A 21,606-nucleotide genomic window follows, 5' to 3' on the forward strand; every position below is an offset into this window, starting at 1 on the left:
TCGACCACGATATCTTGCTGCAAAAACTAACAGGCTACGGAATTAATGAGCCTCTCCTCTCATGGTTTGAATCGTATCTTAAAAATTGCCTGCAGATTGTTAAAATAAGGAATCATTTTTCTGCACCTATTATTGTTACCAGTGGAGTTCCTCAAGGGTCACACCTTGCACCCTTACTTTTTACTCTCTACATAAATGACATTAAAAATATACTTAAGAATTCTGAATTGCTTTTGTTTGCTGATGATGCAATATTTTTAATGCAAATTAATTGTCCACTTGATTGTTTAAAACTTCAAGAAGATTTACATCATCTGGAAAAGTACTGTATTCAAAATGGGTTGAAACTTAATCATGAGAAATGTTAAACAATATCGTTTTTTAAAAACAAGAAGAAAATATCATTTCAGTACAAATTTAGTAATAACAACATTCTAACTCCTGTTTCACAAGTTAATGACCTTGGTGTTTTATTTAGTTATAACCTATCGTTTAATGAACATATTGAAAATATTTGTAAGAAAGCATTTCAAAGATTGAATTGCATTACTAGATATTGTAGAGAATTTTCAAACTTAGCTACCTATCGATTGCTGTATGTTTCTATGGTACGCCGTATACTAGAATACTGTACAGCTGTTTGGAACCCTTCTCATCAGACCTCTATCCATAGATTAGATTCAGTACAACATAAATTTCTTCATTTATATTCATTTAGAGCAGGATTCTCATATGATAATGTTGATTATACATCCTTACAACAGTCCTTAAATATGCATAGCCTGTCACAACGCCATGAATTATTGGATACACTCTTCATTTTTAAATTGCTTCATTCCTTGGTGAATTGTTCACAAGTCCTTGCAAAAATTAACGTACATGTACCAGACAGACGCACAAGGTTCAAGAATACATTTTCTACAAATTGGCATAGAACAAACTACGCATTCAATGGGCCAATTGAACGAATGTCAAGATCTCTAAACAAAGTGGATATTGATATATTTAACTGCTCATTGTCAAAATTGAGAAATGACTTACATAATCTCCAGAATTGACTATTACTTTCCTGTGATTACTTGTAATATAACCTGTGTATATATCTGTACATATTTTTCTACTTATACTCCATTGAACTTTCTTTTTAGCATGTTTTGTTTTGTTTATTCTTCTCTACTGTTATGTAAAATGGTATTACCGTTAATAAAGTATTAATTAATACCATCATTCAGTTAATGATGTTAACAATACAAGTATCAACATTAGCATTAGAAACAAAGCTGAGGCAAACAAAAACAGACCTGTTTCTTGAATATGAAGTGATATGAGTACAGTTAAAGCAAATCATGTGATAGTACTTTCTACTAAAATAAATTTTAACTCACCCAAAACAAACAGCATTCATAGAACTCCACCCAAACACAACACCAGCAGCCGTCCAAAACAGAGTCTTCATACCAAAGACGTTGATAGCAATACCACTGAACAAACAGCCCATTCCATAACCAAGAGCATGCCAGTTAGAAGAGCGAGTAGCGTGCAGTAGTCCATTGGAGCAGCCGCTAAGTGGTGCTAAGAGCAGCAGCAACCATGCTGATTCTACGAACACTAATGCACACAGCTGTATCGCTAGGAGGAAGTGACCAATGATGACGGGGTCACATGGAGTCTTTAGTGCACAGTCTTTCCCCCACTTCTTTGGAAAGATGACCTTTTCACTTGAAACATCTTCTTCTGATTCATCTGTAGAGCTGTCGCCACTACCAGTAATTTTGATTTTTGCACTTTGGTGCAACCTCATGAATACAAGTACCTCCACTAATGCAGTCACAGAATAGTAACCACAGTAAAGAAACTCGTAGTTGTATGGAAAACCTTGTAGAGTGTCGATATACCACAACACAAATTCAAAATAACAAGCTGTGCTGATGCCAGTGACAACTGCTGTTAGTGAGGCATATATCCTGTAATGGAGAAAATAAATAACATTATGGAGAGAATAAGATTACAAAAGTCAATAAAACTTCTAAGTCATTCTTCTAACAACCTGGACCCTGTTACACCCAGGACAACAGGCAACCATGGTCTGGCTGACCCTGCCAGTTGTTTCTTACAACATGATGGAAAAACAGCTCAACAGAACTTATACTTGGTAAGTAAAATGGGTCCACTTATTCAACACAAGGCTAATGACACATATAACTATATTTTCTCAATAATTAGTTACATTATCATCACAGCATTAACATACATGACTATTTTGGGCCACAGATTTTAAAAATTGGCATTAATAAAACATTAGAATATACAAAGACATCTAAAAGAGAGGAAACACTTGATGACATTCACATCATAAAACATTATACTAGTAAGGTACCGTATTGTGTAACATTTGATCTTGTATCTCCATGGGGAGTACGTATTTTTTGAAACGGAGATTTCACTTCTCCTGTAGCAGGTTAGCTTAGGGGTACCATACCTGCCTCTTACCCAGAGGCCCCGGGTTCGATTACCGGCCAGGTCAAGGATTTTTACCTGCATCTGAGGGCCGGTTCAAGGTCCATTCAACCTATGTGATTACGGTGAGATGGCGGACCCGGTCTAGAAAGTCGAGAATAACGGCCGAGACGATCCGTTGTGCTGACTACACGACACCTCGTAATCTGCAGGCCTTCGGGCTGAGCAGCGGTCGCTTGGTAGGCCATGGCCCTTCGGGGCTGTTATGCCATGGGGTTTAGTTTGGTTTTTTAGCAGGTTAGCAAACCCCACTTGCTAACACGGCAGGACCACGTAGTTGGCCTGCCACTGCTAAGCAGAGTCTTGGAGGGGTGTACCAATCCAACTGATGAGCCCAAATGGCATGTCTGGGCGAAACTCTGCAAACGTACACGATCTAACCACCTGAAAGCTGGTTCTATTCCTGAATCTTAACTTGCTTGGTTTCCAAAAATAATCTTTATACACGATCGAGGGGAACATCTATAATTATTACAGGGATGAGTAGTGGCATACAGATCAGACCAGATGTCTGTAAAGAAAGTGGAAGTGAAAAAATCTGAACCTCTGTGGTGAAACAAAAAGGCAGAGAAATGTATAACGAGAACTTACCCCTCCCTCTATCCAACTCTTACACAGCTCCAAGGGAGTCTTATGTCAGCAAAAATGTGCAGCAGACTGAACATTAGGTTTTAGCAGAGGCAGAGACTTTGTCGTTTGCTGACGATGTTGTCCTGCTCAGTGCAAACTGTCTGAGGGAAGCTCTGAAGCATGTGAGTGAGGGATCACAACACCTGGACTTGTGGATCAATGAAATAGCAGCAATTTGGAATTATAAGTGTGTGTGTGGGGTGTAAAAAACATATAGACAACAAAATGTACCCGGGTCTAAGGGATATAGCAGGTGGGGGGTTACATCAACATTGAAAAAATAGCTACAAACTGGAGAGTTTTTGAGGCTCTCTAAGTGAATTTCAACAAGAAGTAAAGGTTGACAGTGTACCAAATTAAAAGTGCGGTAATAGTAATTTCTTAACATATTGGTTCAATAATATACAGTACAACTTTCACCAAAGAAACAATAATATTACACACGTATTACAATTATGCCATGATTATACAATTAAAATATCATTTAGTATTTGACTATACTCTAACAAAGTAACAGACACATTGAATGAGCGAGACTGCCAGACTGACGAATGAGTGCGGCAAACAGGTGAATCATACCTCAGCGTTCATGACCTCGGCAAGAATATACCCCGGCTACCCTTCCTTGCAGCATATGCTTCCCATTGCAAGTCTCCACTATTTGCTGTGGCGCTGTTAGCCACAACAAACAACATTTCTTTGCTATTTTTGCTGAGTATTTTTTTAATAATTAAATAAATTAAAGGAAAGAATTAGCTTATAAGACAGGAGGGTGGCTGAAATGGAAATAAAAGTTTAATGTTTTCTCCAGAAAGTTCCTTTCCCCACCACTGGGTCAACAAGGACAAACTCAAGTACATGGTGAACACTCGAGACGAAGGTGGATGACACCTACAAGAGAGTAGCTGAGGACAACAAGGACATAAAGGCGAGATTGCAATGCTCTCCAGAACATCGAAACTCACCGTGTGTACTGGGTTATACTCCCTGCTATATGCTATATGAGTGCAACAAGAACTTTCTACATCTGTGGGAGAGAAAGATCTTAGATGCAGTTTACAACTGAGGAGAATTGCTCATCAGGATCGATGAAGAGGCCCTGCATGGTGACGTCAAGATTGTTGCAGAGGCCAAAATGAATACACCTCAGGCACATCATAAGAATGGTCCAGGAACGAGCTACAAAGAATCCCATGGGAATCAACATCTATATCATCTGATGGCCAAGCAGGCATCAATTTTTGGTAATGAGACAAAGTTTCTCATAGTGCATTGGCACTGCCGGTGGCTCCAAGTAGCCTACGCAGTAGCCTTCATGGTATGCACTAGCCATGTGTCTTGGTAGGTGTGCTATTTACCAACTGATGAGCCCAACTTAGCACACGGGGGCGAAACGCTGGTAACCAGGAATGAGTTAGTTGGAAAACTTATAATGTCCAACAACAGACCATTTATATTGGTATAACAAAGAATATCCAAAATCCTGGCAGTCAACAAAGGGGAAACCAAGGACAAGATGGTTGGACAATGTCTCAAGAGATCTGAAGAGAAAGTATGTAATTAGTCCTCCTTGGTCTATACATTACATGTTAAGTAAAATCACATTCAAGATACATGTTTTGGCCCTATTGAGCCTTCTTTAGCCTTGAAAAATGAAAGTTTATAGAATACTCCAGAAAAATACCACACTAAAAGTCCATATGAAACAATCAATCTTGAAACGTTTTAACTTGTCATAATATAAAAACAAATATAACCAAAAAATCATATAGAAGAATATTGTCGTCAGCTGCAACTAAGATCCAAGTAAACATATTCTTCGGCAGTCTACATTTCACACTCGCGATGCTTTGTCAATCTGTTTCATGTGACTTAGTAGCCCAATCTTGGCATGAAGCATACTGTACGTCCAGACAGGGCAGGGCTGAGCTTGTCGTTTATCCACTTCATGTCATCGTCGTTCCTCTTCAAACACCAAAACTGATGTAGAAACAGTGTCGTGCCAAAGTGCAAGGATATGCGAGGATTGAGTGTTAATTCCAAATCTTTTCATAGTATGCTTTACCTGATCCTTGACTCCATGAAGTCTTGTGTCAGAGCAGAGTTCACCATACAGGTGTAGGTTTCACTCAGATTATATATAAACACTTCTTCTTGTAGTCTTGATGATATCAATAGCATCAAAATAATCATCCTCTAGGAAAGTTTGGAAATTGACAACATGTACCTTATGTGTTTTTACTTAACATTTAATGTATTATTGACCAAAGGGGACTAAAGTAAATAGGAAACAAATATGAGATTTTTGAATTGCAGGTATTAGCGATCCAGACCTGGAGATGGAGAGCTCCGGACCGAAAGAAGTGACTGATTGCAATTGGAGAAGCCAGGGTCCTTTGTGGCCTGTAGCAACTTTAAGAGCAATTATTTTAGTGTTCCAGCTGCCCGAATGCAAGCTCACAGCTACATGATCCAAATCATATAACCAACTCACTTAGTGGAGAGATCACATTAACAAGGTTGTAAATATAGATTATAGATATCTTCATATGGTTATGAGGTACTTAGGGGTTGAGTACACATGTGATGGAGAGTAACCAGAACTTTATTAGGACTTCCCACTTAATTAACACTAGTCCTACTTTTAATGAGATAGAATAAAAATAAAAATTCAATCATATTTGTAGTGTTGATTAGGTGGGAAGTCCTAATAAAGTTCTGGTTACTGAAACTTGGAAATCAACACAGAAAATGAAAATCATAAATTATGATGTGAATGAGCAGGCATATAAGTCCCTGGTAAGGCCCCAATTAGAGTATCATTCCAGTATATGGGACTCACACCAGGATTACTTGATATGTGATCTGGAAAAGATCTCATTGAAAGAAGCATGATTTGTTCTGATTGATTTCGAACAACAAAAATGTTGCAAATTTTGGCCCTCCTCATTCACATCTGGTCATCTTCCATGAGTTGCTGGTGGTTGGAAATTGTCTGTAAGAGGTTCTCAGTGACTGCTTCATTATCTACAGCCAACTTGCAGTTAACAGGCTCCATGGGCACTTGCGCTGCTGGTATTCCCTGACACGTCCGGCTGAGCACTTCTTGGGCTTAGTCCATTCGTCAGATTTCCCTCTACCCTTCTGAATGCATTTACTTTGGTTTTTGATCCAATTAGACCAAAGATATTTAAACATTTTATTACTATTATTAATATATTTGCCTTTATTTGTACTGGTGAAGTTAGGACTCACAATACTTTATTACAGTTAACCACACTTCTGTAACAGTGTACATATAAGATAAATATTCTTAATCTTATCTTAGAAACTAGTGTAAAATAGAATTAACATGACACAGAATGGCATAAGCACAGTAAACGTACATTCACTCCACAACCTGGTGACACACATTGAGGAAATGCTCACGGCAAGACGACTTAAAGGAATTTAAGCTATTTATGTTATTGGAGAGAGAGTTCCATATTCTAGCTCCATTCGCAATAAAGGAATGACTACATGCTGCTGAGAGGGACAGTGTGTGTTATGCTGGTGGGAAGGGGATAGGAAATTCAGTTGTGAAGATAAGTAGTAGGGAATATTCTTTGCTAATATTCAAAAGATTAATACTGCATTTTGCAAATTTAGCACAATTTTCAATAGACATGCTCGCAAATCTAGCTGGTATAATAGGAGACAATTGTAGCGATTCCTCCTGCAACAGTCTAGCACTGTAGAGTTGCGAGCTGTACTGATTTTACCACTTTGCGATGGCCGCAACGATGTTACCAATCACTGAAACTAATTTTCGTCCTTGACTTTTCTAAACCTAAACAAATAGTGATGGGGCTCCATTACATTTACCTGAGAAAAAATTTACTCAATTACTAATTACTAAGGCCTGGATGTTGATGACATAAAGAATACTAAAAAATGCACTTAAAAATGTTAAAATTACTTTACTAAATGGACTAAAAATCAAGAAAATATAAAAAATTAACATTTAAAAACCCTTCAGAAAATAATAGGTTAGACAAAAACTTACAGAGTACATAATAAAGACCTTTAATTTGGAGGCTGCTCCGAGACAGAGAACACATAATACAGTGGACCTTGGTTGAAAAAGAAAACAACTCAAAATAACAAATGATAATTTGTGAAATTATAGTCTACAAAAACATTTAAAATATTATAAGTGACAACTTGAGAAATTAATTTCTACAAAATTTGAAGTATAAATATGATTCAGAAACAAAGACTCGAAAGAACAAGAATAAGACTACTTAATATTATATCGAAATATTTTATTTCAATATTTGGATAACTAATAGTAATAGTTAAGGCTTTCAGAGGTAACTTCATAAAATAATATGGTAACATGACAAAAGGTACAAAATGACCTCATCATCTTCATTTCCTGTTTCCAGCTTCCCGGGTCGGGTTGTGAATCAAGGACCTCCATCGCTGCCTGTCTCTCTACCACTCTTCTTTTTTAAGTAAGTCTTCTGGTTTTCCTCCGCCCTTCTCTATGCACTCCCACACTGAATCTGTCCACCTCTTTTGGGGTCTTCCTCGTGGTCCCTTTCTTGTTAACTTCTCTGAAAAATCTTTTTTCTCATCATACGCCCATACCATTTTAGCTTTGTTGTTTCTATCCTGTCTTGAAGATTTCAAGATTCCTGTCCTTTTCCTTATTTCTTCATTTCTAACTCTATCTTTTCTGGTCTTGCCCTCGATACCTCTTAGGAATTTCATCTCCGCTGCCTATATTCTACTCTCCTCTCGTTTTGTTGTAGTCCACGATCCAGCTGCATAGGTTAGTATGGGTTAGATAGATTGATAGATAAATGTCTTTATTGGCATAGTTAAGGCCATTGGGCCTTGTCTTACACTAAACCAATTAGTATGCATTAAAGTCATAAGTAATACTATCGTAATTAATACTAGAAGACACAATTTAAACACAATCAAAATATAACTGAAATAAAATTGCACCACAGTGAGACATACAACAGCAATGATGATGATGATGATGATGATGATGATGATGATGATGATGATGATAATAATAATAATAATAATAATAATAATAATGTAGTAGCATGATCACTGAAATGCTAGAAATGCACAGGTCACTCGCATCCTGTTGTACCTCTTAACGCTCTTTTAAATGACGCTGTAGTTGGTATTCCTCTGACGTCGTCTGGTAAACGATTCCATTCTCATGCGGCAAACACCGAGAATGAGCTGTTATATGCGGCAGTCCGATGGTGAGGGATGATGAGCAGGTTGGATGTTTGAGCCCTTGTATGTCTATCATGAACATTTGAGAAGTAATGGAAACGCGAAGAAAGGTAAGATGGGGAAGATGTAGTAAGAACTCGATGGAGGAGAGACAAAGTATGATGGTTACAACGAACATGGAGTTGTGACCACTCTAATTTTAGCAAAGATGGTGACACGTGGTCATATTTGATTAAATTGCATATATATCTCACACATGCATTTTGAGCACACTGTAGCCTTAGGGAAAATTGCAGCCTCACGTCATTGAAAAGAACATCACAATAGTCAAAATGTGGCATAAGAGCTTCAATTTTCTTTTTATCTTTCATAATAGGTTGAATATATATTACTTTCTTACATTCCTTCAGGACAACTTTGATCCACAAAGTACCCCTTATACTCTGGTAGAAGCTGTTTGCTTGTTGTATCTTTTTCCCCATTTCCTCGGTTATCTTTCCATCTTCTGTGATCACACTTCCCAAGTACTTGAAACTTTTAACCACTTCCAGAAATTTACCATTAAGTTTTATCTTTCTCCTTCCTTCCTTCCCCTTTGTCATCACTACTGTTTTACTTTTCTCTGTGCTTACTTTCATCCCAAATTTTTCAATCTCTTGATTCCATAGATCTACTTGTTTTTGCACTTCCGTTTCATCCTCGATCCACATCACTATATCATCTGTAAACAACATGGCTTTTGTTGCCTGTTTTCCCAATCACTGTTTAAAGTTCTTATGAATTTCATCCATGACTATGATGACTCTGCAAATAACCTTACTCCTTGTGGGTGGGGTTAACTTCCAATAAGTAACCAGGGGAACCTGACCCCTACAGAGCGCGTCCCCAGGTGGCGGATAGGGGGCCCCTACAGTATGTAGGGCTGGTTGAAATTACCAATACAACCCGCGGACCAACAGGTAGCCCAATTCCTGGGGGTTTTAAAATACTGGGACACCCTCTCTCAAGGGGTCATAAATATGGAGGGCCCTTGCCCTGGGTTAAGGGTGAAGACCTCAACGGCATCTACGGCGGAGAAGATGGACTTCGGTACGGCGGAGATGGCGGAAGAGGCAACCCATCCTTCTGGGGTGTACAGATGGAACCTACTGCCTTGTAGGACGAGGAAGGCATCCTCAAAGGCTAAGGGAGTAAACCCTGAAAGAAAATCCTCTTATGCGTTAGGCCTAGCAAGTCAGCAGGAGAGTATTGAGTATAGTTGCTTTCAATAAGAAAAAGAGCCTCGGAAAGAATATTATAGACCGGACTGACACGTCCTATCAGACAATTGTAAAGTATGATGACCGTAAGGCTGATGATATACAATGTTCTGAAAGGAAACCCCAAATAAAAAAGAGACCCAAAAATCGAATTGGAACTATGAACATTCTATCATTAACTGGAAAGTTAGAAGAACTCCTAGACATGATGGATAGAAGAAAAATATCAATTTTGGGATTAAGTGAGACCAAATGGAAAGGGATTGGAAGTAAGACACTTCGTGGAGGTTATAAATTATACTGGAGTGGACAGGAGAAGGTAGCGAAAAATGGTGTTGGATTCTTAATTAACGAAAGGACTGATGCTACTGCTGAAGTTATCTGCAAAAGTGATAGAATCATTAAAATGTCCATGAAACTGGAGAACACTAAGTACACTATCATACAAGTGTATGCCCCACAGACAGGCTGCAGTGAGGAAGACAAAGAGAAATTTCGACAAGACCTGGAAGATACAGTTAATGAGGAAAATGTTATTATTATTGGAGATCTAAATGCGCAAGTTGGGGTAGACAGACTTGAGTACGAGAACATCATTGGTCCACATAGATTTGGACAAAGGAACCCAGAAGGAGAACAACTATTAGATCTGTGCAGAAGAAATGATCTTATGATCAAAAATACATTCTTCAAAAAAAGAGACAGTCACAGAATAACAAGGTACAGTTGGGATGGCCAGTATAGAACATTGATTGACTACGTAATCACAAATAAAGATGGTGGTAGATACATCACAGATGTAAAGGTCATCCCCTAGTGAAAGCATGGATAGTGACCACAGATTGTTGGTAGTAGACTTCAAACATAAGACAAATGAAACACAGAAACTTATTACGAAAAAACCAAGGATTAAAACTTGGAAGTTGCAAGAAGTCCAAATAAAGGAAGAATACAAACTAAGGATTCAACAGAGTTTGCCGAAGTGTGAAGTAACCAGCGTTAATGAAGAATGGAAGGCCTTCAAAGACACCTTTGTGGGAGAAGCCAAAAACCTATGTGGAGTTACAAGTTCTATCAAAAGAAAAAAGGAGACACCATGGTGGAATGATAGAGTGAAAACAGCGGTGAAAGAAAGAAACCAAATAAAGAAGGCACTGGACAAGGAGAAACAAAAACAGGGACAAGAACGAAATGAACAAGAAATACAAAGACTTCAAGGAGTATACAGGAACAAGAAACTTGCTGTAAAGAACATTGTAAGGGAAGAAAAAGAGAAGAAATGGAATGAGTTTGCAGACAAACTGGAAGAGGACAGTAGAGGAAATATGAAATTGCTATACAGAGTAGTGAAAAACAAGCGAAGGGATCAAGAGACCAAAAAAGCAATAGAACGTGATGATGGAACTCTGGCACAAGAAGAGGGAGAAATTAAATAAGAACTCAAGATCTATTTCGAAAAGCTGCTGAATGGAGATACAGAAAACATAACAACGGATAGAGGAGAGCCAAGTCGAGGAACCACAACTGAACCACCAATTACATGGCTTGAGGTTGAAAATGCGCTCAAGAACATGAAGAAAGGAAAGGCAGTGGGCGTAGATGAACTAAGTGCAGATATGCTGAAAGCAGCGGGAGTTCCAGGAATCCAAAGGCTCTATAGACTGCTCAACAAGATATGGGAGGAAAATACTATTCCTGAGGACTGGAAGATGGGCATCATTGTACCTCTGTTCAAGAAAGGAAGCCGACGAAAATGTACTAATTACCGTGGTATCACACTACTGTCTCATGTCCTGAAAATATTGGAAAAAATAATAGAGACCAGAATCAGAGATATTGTTGAACCAATTTTGGAAGAAGAGCAGTATGGTTTCAGACCAGGAAGGTCAACTACAGACCTTATATTTGCAATTAGGATGCTAATGGAAAAATACTGGGAGAAGAACAAGCCTTTATTCCTAATATTTTTGGACATTGAGAAAGCATACGATAGTGTACCAAGGGAAAGAATTTGGCAATGCATGAAAGAACTTCAAGTGCGAGATAGCCTCATAGACAAAGTGAAAATGTTGTATAGTGGGAACAGAAGCTGTATTCAAGTAGGATGTGGTTTGTCGGACTGGTTTGAAACAAAGAGAGGAGTGCAGCAGGGCAGCTCATTGTCACCACTTCTATTTATTATTGTAATGGATGTAGTAATGAAATCTATTAAAAGGAAAGAACATGGAGATATCAAAGCCTTCACATTTGCAGATGATGTTGCGATCTGGAGTGACTCAGAAGATGAATTGGGAGAGAGAATACAAAGCTGGAATGAGGAGTTTAAGAAATATGGTTTAAACATCAGCAAGACCAAGACGGTGGTGATGAAAGTGTATGGGGAAGGAGCAGAACCAATAGTCATGTTAAATGAAGCTCAACTGGACAGCGTTCCAGTTTTCAAATACTTGGGTAGCGTTATATCAAATGACAACCTAGCAAAACATGAGGTGAACAATCGAATCAATAAGGCAACACAATTCTACCACCAGGTAAGACACCTGCTGTGGGATGAGCAAATACCCATGAAAACAAAAATGACATTGTACAAGTCCTATTATACACCAATTCTTACATACAGTCTCGAAACCACAACACTGACCAATAGAGATAATTCCAAACTTCAGGCAGCTGAAATGAAATTCCTACGCACTATGATCCAGAAAACCAGGAAAGACAAGATTAGGAATGAGAAAATTAGAGAAGAAGTAGGAATAGACAATTCTCTCCTAAATAAGATTCAGGTATCAAGACTGAAGTGGTTTGGTCACATGAAGAGGATGCCAGTAAACAGAACTGCAAGGAAGGAATTTGACAGAAAGGTAGAAGGAAGACGACCCGTGGGAAGGCCACGAAGGAAATGGATAGATTTAGTTAAGAGCGATGTAATGCTGAGAGGTCATGATTGGGACAAGTTGGTGGAGGAAGAATGGTACAAGGACAGGATGAGATGGAGGAGGCTCATATACCACACCCGGGAAACTGGAGATGGTTTAGGATGATGATGATGACTATGATGAATGGTATGGTTCACTTCCCTGTCGGAGACCAGTTTCAACTTTAAACCATTTTGTTTTTCCTGTACTAGTCTTCACACTACTAACATAATTTTTGTACATAGCTTTTATCATTTGCACTTCCACTCTGTTAACTTATTTTTTCTTTAATGTGTCCCATACCAACTGCCTGGGTACACTGTCATAAGCTTTCTCAATGTCAATAAATGTCATCACTATGTCTTTTCCACACTCCCATCTCTTCTCCACTATATGTCTTAATGTAAAGATCGGGTCAAAAGTTGATCTGTCTTTCCTAAAACCATACTGTTCTTCTTCCATTTCTCCTTCTAGCTTCCTCCTCTGTCTTCCTTCCAATACTCTTTCAAATAGCTATATGGGCAATAAGGGTGATCCCTCTGTAATTATTACATTCCTTGTCACCATTTTTAAATATTGGGATAATTAAACCCTTTCCCCACTCTTCTGGGATCTCTTTCTTCCTCCAAATTACTCAAAATAATCTATACAGCCACTGTAGCCCTACTAGTCCTGCTGCTTTTATAATTTTCGCGGTTACCTCATCCACTCCTGCTGCTTTACTGCTCTTCATCTTTTGTATGGCTTCCTCTATTTCTAACATTGATATCTCCTATTCTTGTTCTTCTTCTTTCCCTATTGTTTCTTCTTGCTCCTTCTCATCTACCAGTTTACTGTATTTAATTTTTAGCATCTCTGAGAAGTATTCTGCCAGCCCCGTGGTGTAGGGGTAACGTGCTTGCCTCTTACCCGGAGGCCCCGGGTTCAATTCCCGGCCAAGTCAGGGATTTTTACCTGGACCTGAGGGCTGGTTCGAGGTCCACTCAGCCTATGTGATTAGAATTGAGGAGCTATCTGATAGTGAGATAGCGACCACGATCTAGACAGCCAAGAATAACGTCCAAGAGGACTAGTCGTGCTGACCACATGACACCTCGTAATCTGCAGGTTTTCGGGCTGAGCAGCGGTCGCTTGGCAGGCCAAGGCCCTTCAAGGGCTGTAGTGCCATGGGTTTTGGTTTGGTTTGGTTTGAGAAGTATTCTTCCCACCTTTTTAATATGTCATCTCTTTGCATCAATATCTGTCCGGTTTCAGTTTTTACAAATTTTGTATCTTCCTATTTCATAAACTATTCTTCACCAAACCATACAAAACCTTTTTACTTCCCTTATATACTCCTATATAGTTTCTGTGAAACTTTTCCAGCTCTTCTGTTTCTCTTCTTGTACTATTTTCTTACATACCTTTTTGGCTCCTTGATATTTCTGCCAATTCTCTGTACTATTGCTGCCTATCCACTTCCTCCAAGTCACTTGTTTCTCTTGAACTTCTTTCTTTACCCTGCTGTTCTACCAAGGAGTCTCCTTTTCCTTTTTCCTCCCTGATAGTCTTCCACAGGTATTTACTGCACACTTTACAAAACCATTTCTGAAACATGTCCATTCCTCTTCCACACTGTTCACATCATCTTTGGAAATGTCTTTCTTCAGATCCTCTTGAAACTTTTCCCTTATTTCTTTCTCTTTTAATTTCCATACCCTTATTTTTCTTTCCCTTTTTTCTATTAACTTCGTTATTTTACCAAGTCTTAATTTGGCTACCACCACTTTATGTTCTCCTTTGAAATCTGCTCCTGGCATTACTGTCACATCTTCCAGTTGTCTACGTTTCTCCTTCTCCACCTGAATATGATCAATCATTGTCTTTGTTTTTCTATCTCCCCAACCATATCTAGTTATTTTTTGTGAGTTCTTTTTTCTATACCACGTATTGCCAACAATTAATCCATTCATTCTACAAAAATCTATTACCATATTTTCTTCTTCATCTTGGTTTCCACAACTATTGGGGCTAATTATCTCTTCTTTGCCCTGTCTGTCTGTTCCAACATGTGCATTCGTCTCCCTTTATTATAACCTCTTCGTCTTCAATACAACTTTCCAGTTCTTCTAGAAACTCTTCTAAACATTCATCTGCATTCCCCGATTGGGGTGCATAAACATGTATAAAATCCTTGATACCACTCTCAAGTCCAAGTCTAACTTTAATTATCCTGGCACTGATCTGGTCAATTTTGTACACATACTGTATTGTGCTAGGTCTTCTCTCAATATAACACAGACACCATTTGTTGCCATCTTTCCTCCACTCCAATATAATCTATACCCTTTCTTCAATTCTTTTTGAACTTTCCCCTTCCATTTTGTCTCACTTATTCCCATCATTGCTATGTCTTTCTTCTCCATATACTCTATCAGTTATACTTTGCCATTCAAAGTCATGACATTCATGATACTGATTCTTGTGATGTCTGGTAGCCCACTTCTCACAGTTCCCACAGAGCACCAGGAACTGTGCGTCACTTCAGGGTGGTGCTCTGGCATTTTCTAAGGCCTCAATTCACTTGGACTCATTTTTCAGGCTGTTTGTAGGAAGGATTCGCCACTCCCAAAGGTATTTTATGACCTTCTGCCAGGTTTTCCCTAACATGGAGTCGGATTCCTTTTTTAGCCACTCCTCTGAAGTACAGACGCTACAGGTTTTCCCCTTCCACCATCTCCACCATACCATAGTATTTTAAAGCCCCCAGGAATTGGGCTACCTGTTGGTCCATGGGTTGTATTGGGTATTTCAACCAGCCCTACATACTGTAGGGACCCCCTATCTACCACCTGGGGACGCGCTCTGTAGGGGTCAGGTTCCTCTGGTTACTTATTGGAAGTTAACCTCACCCACAATGGCTGAGGTTATTTGCAAAGACAAAATGACCTACAGAGACCAAAATCTCCAAAATATGACCATAAATTTTTCAAAAATAAAAGAAAATGTTCTTAAAATAGAAAAAGACCAAACAATGCAAACAAAAAAAAAGAATTGCAAATAATGCAAAATAAAAAATATATGTTTGTAATCGAGGTGCCATGAAGAGAGCTTGTATGTATTGCAGCATGGCACCTGACGACATGTCATCCACATCCAGGCCTAATAATTACTTTTTCATAAAGTACTGTAATCAATAAAATTACAATTACTTCACAGAACATGAGTCTTTAGGGAATCACATGGGGATGGACTGATATGAAAGTTTCCAAGGAAAAATACATTATTCCATTTTGTGTTCTTTAGCATAGGGACATTAAGTGGCTGTCATCACCAGGTGAGACTAATCAGATTGCTCTCAAGCAAAATTTGCATGTCGCTTTCGTCTTTTCATTATTTTCAGGATAACTAATTCAAAATATTTATTCACCGTCAGTTGTTTATTCTCAACCACGTAACCCCTGTGGGTGGGGGCAGTAGAATAACACCTACTGCACCCTCTGTTTGTCGTACGAGGGGACTAGAAGGTAGATGAAGGACTCTCACCTTGCGACCACAGTTCTGTTAGCTGAGGCTCCTCACTTTCATCTATCCCATCCGACCTCACTTGTTCAACTCCTGTTCTTTCCTGATCTCGACGCTATTAGATTTGCGAGGGCTAGGGAGTCTTTCATTTTCATGCCCTTCCCTTCCTTTTGCTGATTCCTTCATGTTTCTGATTAGTGTTAATAGAGGGTGGTTGCCCAGTACTTCTTCTTAAAATAATAATCACCACCACCGTCGTCTCGACCATGTAGTACACAATTACCTATATCTCAACCAGTAACCATGACAACTTGCGAGTAAATGAATGAGTGCACATCGTATCCTTGGTGCGATGCCTTACGAATGCTGGGGCTTGATACTAGAATGTAACAATCACAATTTTATTTTCAGAAATAAATTATGAGTAAAAATTACATTTTGTGAAAAGTAATGATTAAGAGTAGAAATTAATAAAAAAGTAATTGTTTCATGAAATTCAATTACTTTTACTCAGTTACTTTGAAACTCTGCTTACAAAGTTATGAAGCTGGAGTTCCATGTGATACTTGAATTTCTACATTAATTTTACTATTATTATTTCTTAGTTTGTTTCTTTCTTCTTTCTTAATCCATTTGTGTTCTATTCAAATGAAACAAAAGTTGTAGGCTACTCTAAATGTTGTATATTTGTCAGGATTGAAAACTCAGCTACAAGTGGGGCTCTGCAGTAAGGGGAACTGAACTGTTTTGAATACGATACAGATCTGTGCCACATGCAGTTCACCCGCTTTTCCCAAATAAAATAACATCATGGATGAAGTAGCGTTAGAGTGGCAGATAGTCAGAGCAAACGCCACACCGTTCTTCGGCATATTCCAAAGCAATGTGCATCAGTCACTCTTTGTTCTGTTAACCGCTCTAGTAAGTTGCATATTGCTATGCTGCTATAGTAAGGAGAAACTCTGAGAATCGCAAGTGCTATTCTCATGAGAGATGTTCAAACTCTAATCCTTGAAAGATATTCAAGTCTGGGAATAAAGATTTATTCTAATTTACCTGTAGATGTAGACATTCCAAACACTAGCAGTAATTGAGAACTAGAAGTGGGGGTGGCCACACAAACTTATGACAACAAAAAGTGCCCGAGTCTGAGGGCTAATGTGGGGGAGGGGGGAACACATCAAAATTGAAAAACTATAGCTACAAAATGGGAAGCTTTTGATGCTCTATGAGCGAAATTCAGTAGAGACGTAAATGTTGACAGTCTATCAACTAATCTGTGTACTCTCTCCCCACCTATACAATATCTATGCCGACCACATCATGAAGAGAGCGCTTGATGGTTGGTCTGGTCGTATCTCAATTGCTGGATGAAAAATCAATAACTTGTGTTTTGCTGACGATACCACACTCATTGCCAGTAATGAAGATGAGCTTGCAGATTTACTTGCAAGAGTAAAGGATGCAACTCTCATTTACAGATTAGAAATCAATTTGAAGCAGACCAAACTCATGATCATTGATTGTGGAAATCAAGTACACCTCACAAGTCGATTAAAGGGAGTGGGGTTGGTTAATGACCTTCTATATCTTGGGTCATATATAAATGACACAGGAAATTGTGAGAAAGAGATAGATGTGGTTTGTCCTGGGACATGCGGCTATGAGTAGACTAACTAAGATCTGGCAGAAAAGGGCAATATCCAAAATCACAAAGATTCGATTGGTTGAAGCACTAGTATTTTCCATGGTCTTTTACAGTTGTGAGACATGGACCGTCAAGGCTAAGGACAAAGACCACATGGATGCCTTTCAGATGTGGTGTTGGCGTAGAATGCTATGTGGACCGAAAGGAAAACAAATGAGTCCATCATTAAAGAGCTCAAGATAGTGAAACGTCTCTCTACACGAATCAGTGAAAGAATACTTCAATTATTTGGACATATCTTAAGAAGGGATGGACACAGCCTGGAAAAGTCCATCATAGAAGGCAAAATAGAAGGCAGAAGACCATGTGGAAGGACAGCAAGCAGGTGGCTAGATCAGACTAGGAAGATAACCGGCCTTCGTATTGATTGAGAATGTTCTAAGAAAAGCTGAAGATCGATTTGGATGGCGACATTTTGTGAAGCATGTAACTCTCTAGAGACAAAACAATGGGGTCATGGCACTGAGTAATATGTAATACGACTGATGATGATAAAAAACTTCCACCAAAGGAACAATAATTACATATGTATTACAATTAAATAGAAGTACGGCGTGATTGTACTAGTTATTAAAATGTCATTCAGTATTTGACTACACTGACTAAGTGAGATTGACAATTGCATGCGGCAAGTGGGTGAGTCATACCCCAATATCCATAACCTCTGCTACATGCTGCTGCTACTTGCTGCGACGAACGACATTTTGTGCATATTTCCGCTAAGTGTTTGTCGTAATGATTAAATAAATTAAAGGAAATAATTACTGAACAACAACAGGGTTTGTATAATAGTTTTGTTTATAATTCTTTGTTTCAGGCGATTTTTTAAATAACTGTTATGTTCTTCACTGTACCAAAACTTAAAAAATAATAATAATAATCAGGTGGCTAAAATGGAATCAAAACTTATTTTTGTCCCCACACTAATCGTCGCCACTGCTTGCGAAGTCGAACGACATCAAGAATCTGCTATCATACATTTCTTTGCCATAGAATACAATGTGATATGAAAACTTCACTAATCCACAACGAGAGTGACAAAGATGATGATGTAGATCCTTATTTGTGTATTGGAAGTGTCTCTCAAATTGTCTTTATAATAAATTATTCAAACTCTTTTCAGTCGTGAAATTATCAGTGTTTCATCCCACTGAGGCAGTGTCAGTGTCGCACCTATCCAAGACTATGGCGGCTATAACATGCAGTGGTTATGTTACTTCCCAATATATCAAATTTTTTTCTAGATTAAAACCTTGATGAGTAAAGATGATGATAATAATACACAAAAATAGGTGGATGAACTGCTAGTGAGTTTGCGCAAATTGTGTTTCCCAATAATAATCCTTTTTAGAGCTTGGCCTTGCTACCTGGAACACCTCATATACACATCAATAGTAACTGTTATTCAACCAAACAAGGAGCAGTCGACAGAATATCTTCAATTTGTCATTAGAATAACATGAAATACTAACCTGTGCAAATAGCTAGCGTCATCTTTTGGTATTGGCTTGGATGGCTTTCTCTTTCGATAGTGGGCAGTAGTCCTCTTTGATGGTAGTGGCAAAATGAAAAGAGCCATCACGAGAGTAAGAAAGAACAGAATAGCAGCTAGGAGAAGATGGTGAGTAAGCTGATAGGGGCACGGCAATGACACAGTCAGCAGTGCCAGTATTGGACACCCAACTACCCCCCACGTCAGTAGGGACCACACAGTGAAAGATTCACAGAGTTTATTGCTATATTCCTCTTCATCAGCAAACTGTTGTCTCAAGAAAATTTCACAGCATGGCTTTAATGAAGAGGAAAACATTTCAAAAAATGTGACCAACAGAAGAATTGTCATGAAAGTATCTGTCAATGATCCACTCTCCCTCCTGATGACAGCTGTAAAGGTAATTTTATCCTCTGTATTATCTTGAGAAGTATTATCTGCTTTCAGAGATAGAAGTGTTCGTAACTTAATCTGTTCAGAACTTCTAGTACAATTAAGAGACATGTTTTCTGTTCCTTTATTCTGAGTAGGATTTAATTCAGAGATTTTAGCATTCCCATTCTTTACAGTGGATGAAGAGGGATTTGTTCTCTGGCATGGCAATATCTGCTGTTTGAGTGAATTCTTTTGTAAGATTAGTAAATTTACCTCCATGCCAAGAGATCTTCCTTTCATAGTTTCTTTACTCTTTGTAAATGAGTTCAGGCCAGCTGAATTATCTTTCTTTACCCTATGAAATATTTGATGGGTTATAAATGTTTTATTCCCGACTTTGTTCTCAGGTTGAATATGACGATTAAAATACTGACTTTGAAATTTTTTTATTGGTGTTTCAGTTCTCTGTTGAAGGAGATCATTATTAGAATATTTTTCAGATCCAGTGAGATTAATTAAATGATTAGAATCTACTGACAATATTTTTGATATTTTTCTCCAAGCATTTCTATCTGTTATTGCACTGTTCTTAAAGTCATCTTTGTTGTAATGTTGTGGTATATTATCATAAATAGAAGAAATTCTGTCAGGTTTTATGTAATTATTATTATTATTATTTTTTACAACCCTATTCCAAGGTGATAAAATATGAATATGACTTTTTTGTGCTGATATATTCTTCCAGTTACTATTCCATAATGTTCCATTATTCCCTCTATCATATTTATTGAGCAAAATATTATTTTTTCCTTCATTCTGACTTACACCATCAGAAGGATTTGATGGAAGCCCACTGTAGGGAACAATGATGGAACTTTCATGTACTACTGTTTCTGAAGTTTCATCTGATATGTTGGTGAAATCATGTCTAGACTTATTAAATTTGCTGGTATGACTGAATGAAAAGTTATTTCTTTCAACATCAGAAAAATATTTTAAATGAGGAGCAGAATTCATCCCACTGGATGATGAGTTGAAAAGATTATGTAGATTATTCTCTTGAGACAAATAAGTATTATTTTTGTTGACAGTAAATAACTTTTCTACTGATTTAGACCTATTTTGTTTATCTTTCTTTATGTACCCATCATTTTCTGTGTTATTAGTTTTGAAAGGAGGTATTTTAAATCTAAGGGTGTGCTTAGGAAAAGGTCCTGTATGTTTAATAGAAACATTTGACCTATTTAGAACCATGTTCTTCTCAAAAACTTCTGAGACGTTGCTGTTATTTCTGGAATGAGTGTTGGCATTACTGTCTACAAGCTTATTTACTCCATTATTTTGCTCCAAAGTATTGAAAGTCATGCTTGTAGAAGTGTCTTGTTTGAATGACATTTCTCTTCTGCTTCTACAGTGGGTGACATCAGAAGAATCTTGATGTGGAGGAACATACATTAAACAACTGCATGCTGCTAAACTGATAGTTAAAGTTCCTGAGATAAAAACTCTTTTCCACTTCCTATCCAGCATATGCTTTCCTAATGAGGAAAACAGAGCAATAAAAATTATTGTAATCCAGCTTTTAATGCCTTGAATCAACCCCACTTCAAAAATCCCCAGTCCCATAAATTTTAGATAGAGGGACAGAAATGGAATAATACAGCTGCGTGCCACTGTTATAAGGACTAGAAAAATAAGCGTAACTACGAAACCTTGCGCAGTCATACTTATACATTTAAATTTTTTATGGCTGGGTGAGAAATATGTACAAGGGTACACGATCTGATATTGTTTTCTGGTTAGAATATATGCCACAATTCACACTCTGCTATTAATACAGATTAAATTTTGAGTCATTTACAAAGTAATAAGCAATACTGACGTTATTTTAAAATAACTTTAATTATCACAAAGTCGAACGATACGTATCCATCAGACTGTGCAACGATGACACTAATTTAA

General features: G+C 38.0%; 1 protein-coding gene across 1 annotated transcript; it reads right to left on the reverse strand.

Annotated features, from left to right (window-relative positions):
• Nucleotides 1–1,381: 1,381 nt before the first annotated feature.
• Nucleotides 1,382–20,266, reverse strand: LOC136875445 (uncharacterized). Its single transcript, XM_067148998.2, has 2 exons — nucleotides 19,250–20,266; nucleotides 1,382–1,964 (listed from the first exon to the last, which is right to left on the reverse strand). Exons 1-2 carry the CDS (start codon nucleotides 19,942–19,944, stop codon nucleotides 1,382–1,384), a joined length of 1,278 nt encoding a protein of 425 aa, XP_067005099.2. The 5' UTR covers nucleotides 19,945–20,266.
• Nucleotides 20,267–21,606: the final 1,340 nt, after the last annotated feature.

Source organism: Anabrus simplex, chromosome 6 (assembly GCF_040414725.1).
Source record: "Anabrus simplex isolate iqAnaSimp1 chromosome 6, ASM4041472v1, whole genome shotgun sequence".
Taxonomy (NCBI): Eukaryota; Metazoa; Arthropoda; class Insecta; order Orthoptera; family Tettigoniidae; genus Anabrus; species Anabrus simplex.

Excerpts from the sequence above, each read along its gene's own strand:
- LOC136875445 (XM_067148998.2), bottom strand. The coding sequence starts at position 19,944 with ATGAAAGGAAGATCTCTTGGCATGGAGGTAAATTTACTAATCTTACAA. Across the intron at positions 1,965-19,249 it reads GACGCTAGCTATTTGCACAG|GATATATGCCTCACTAACAG; the intron begins GTTAGTATTTCA and ends TCTCCATTACAG.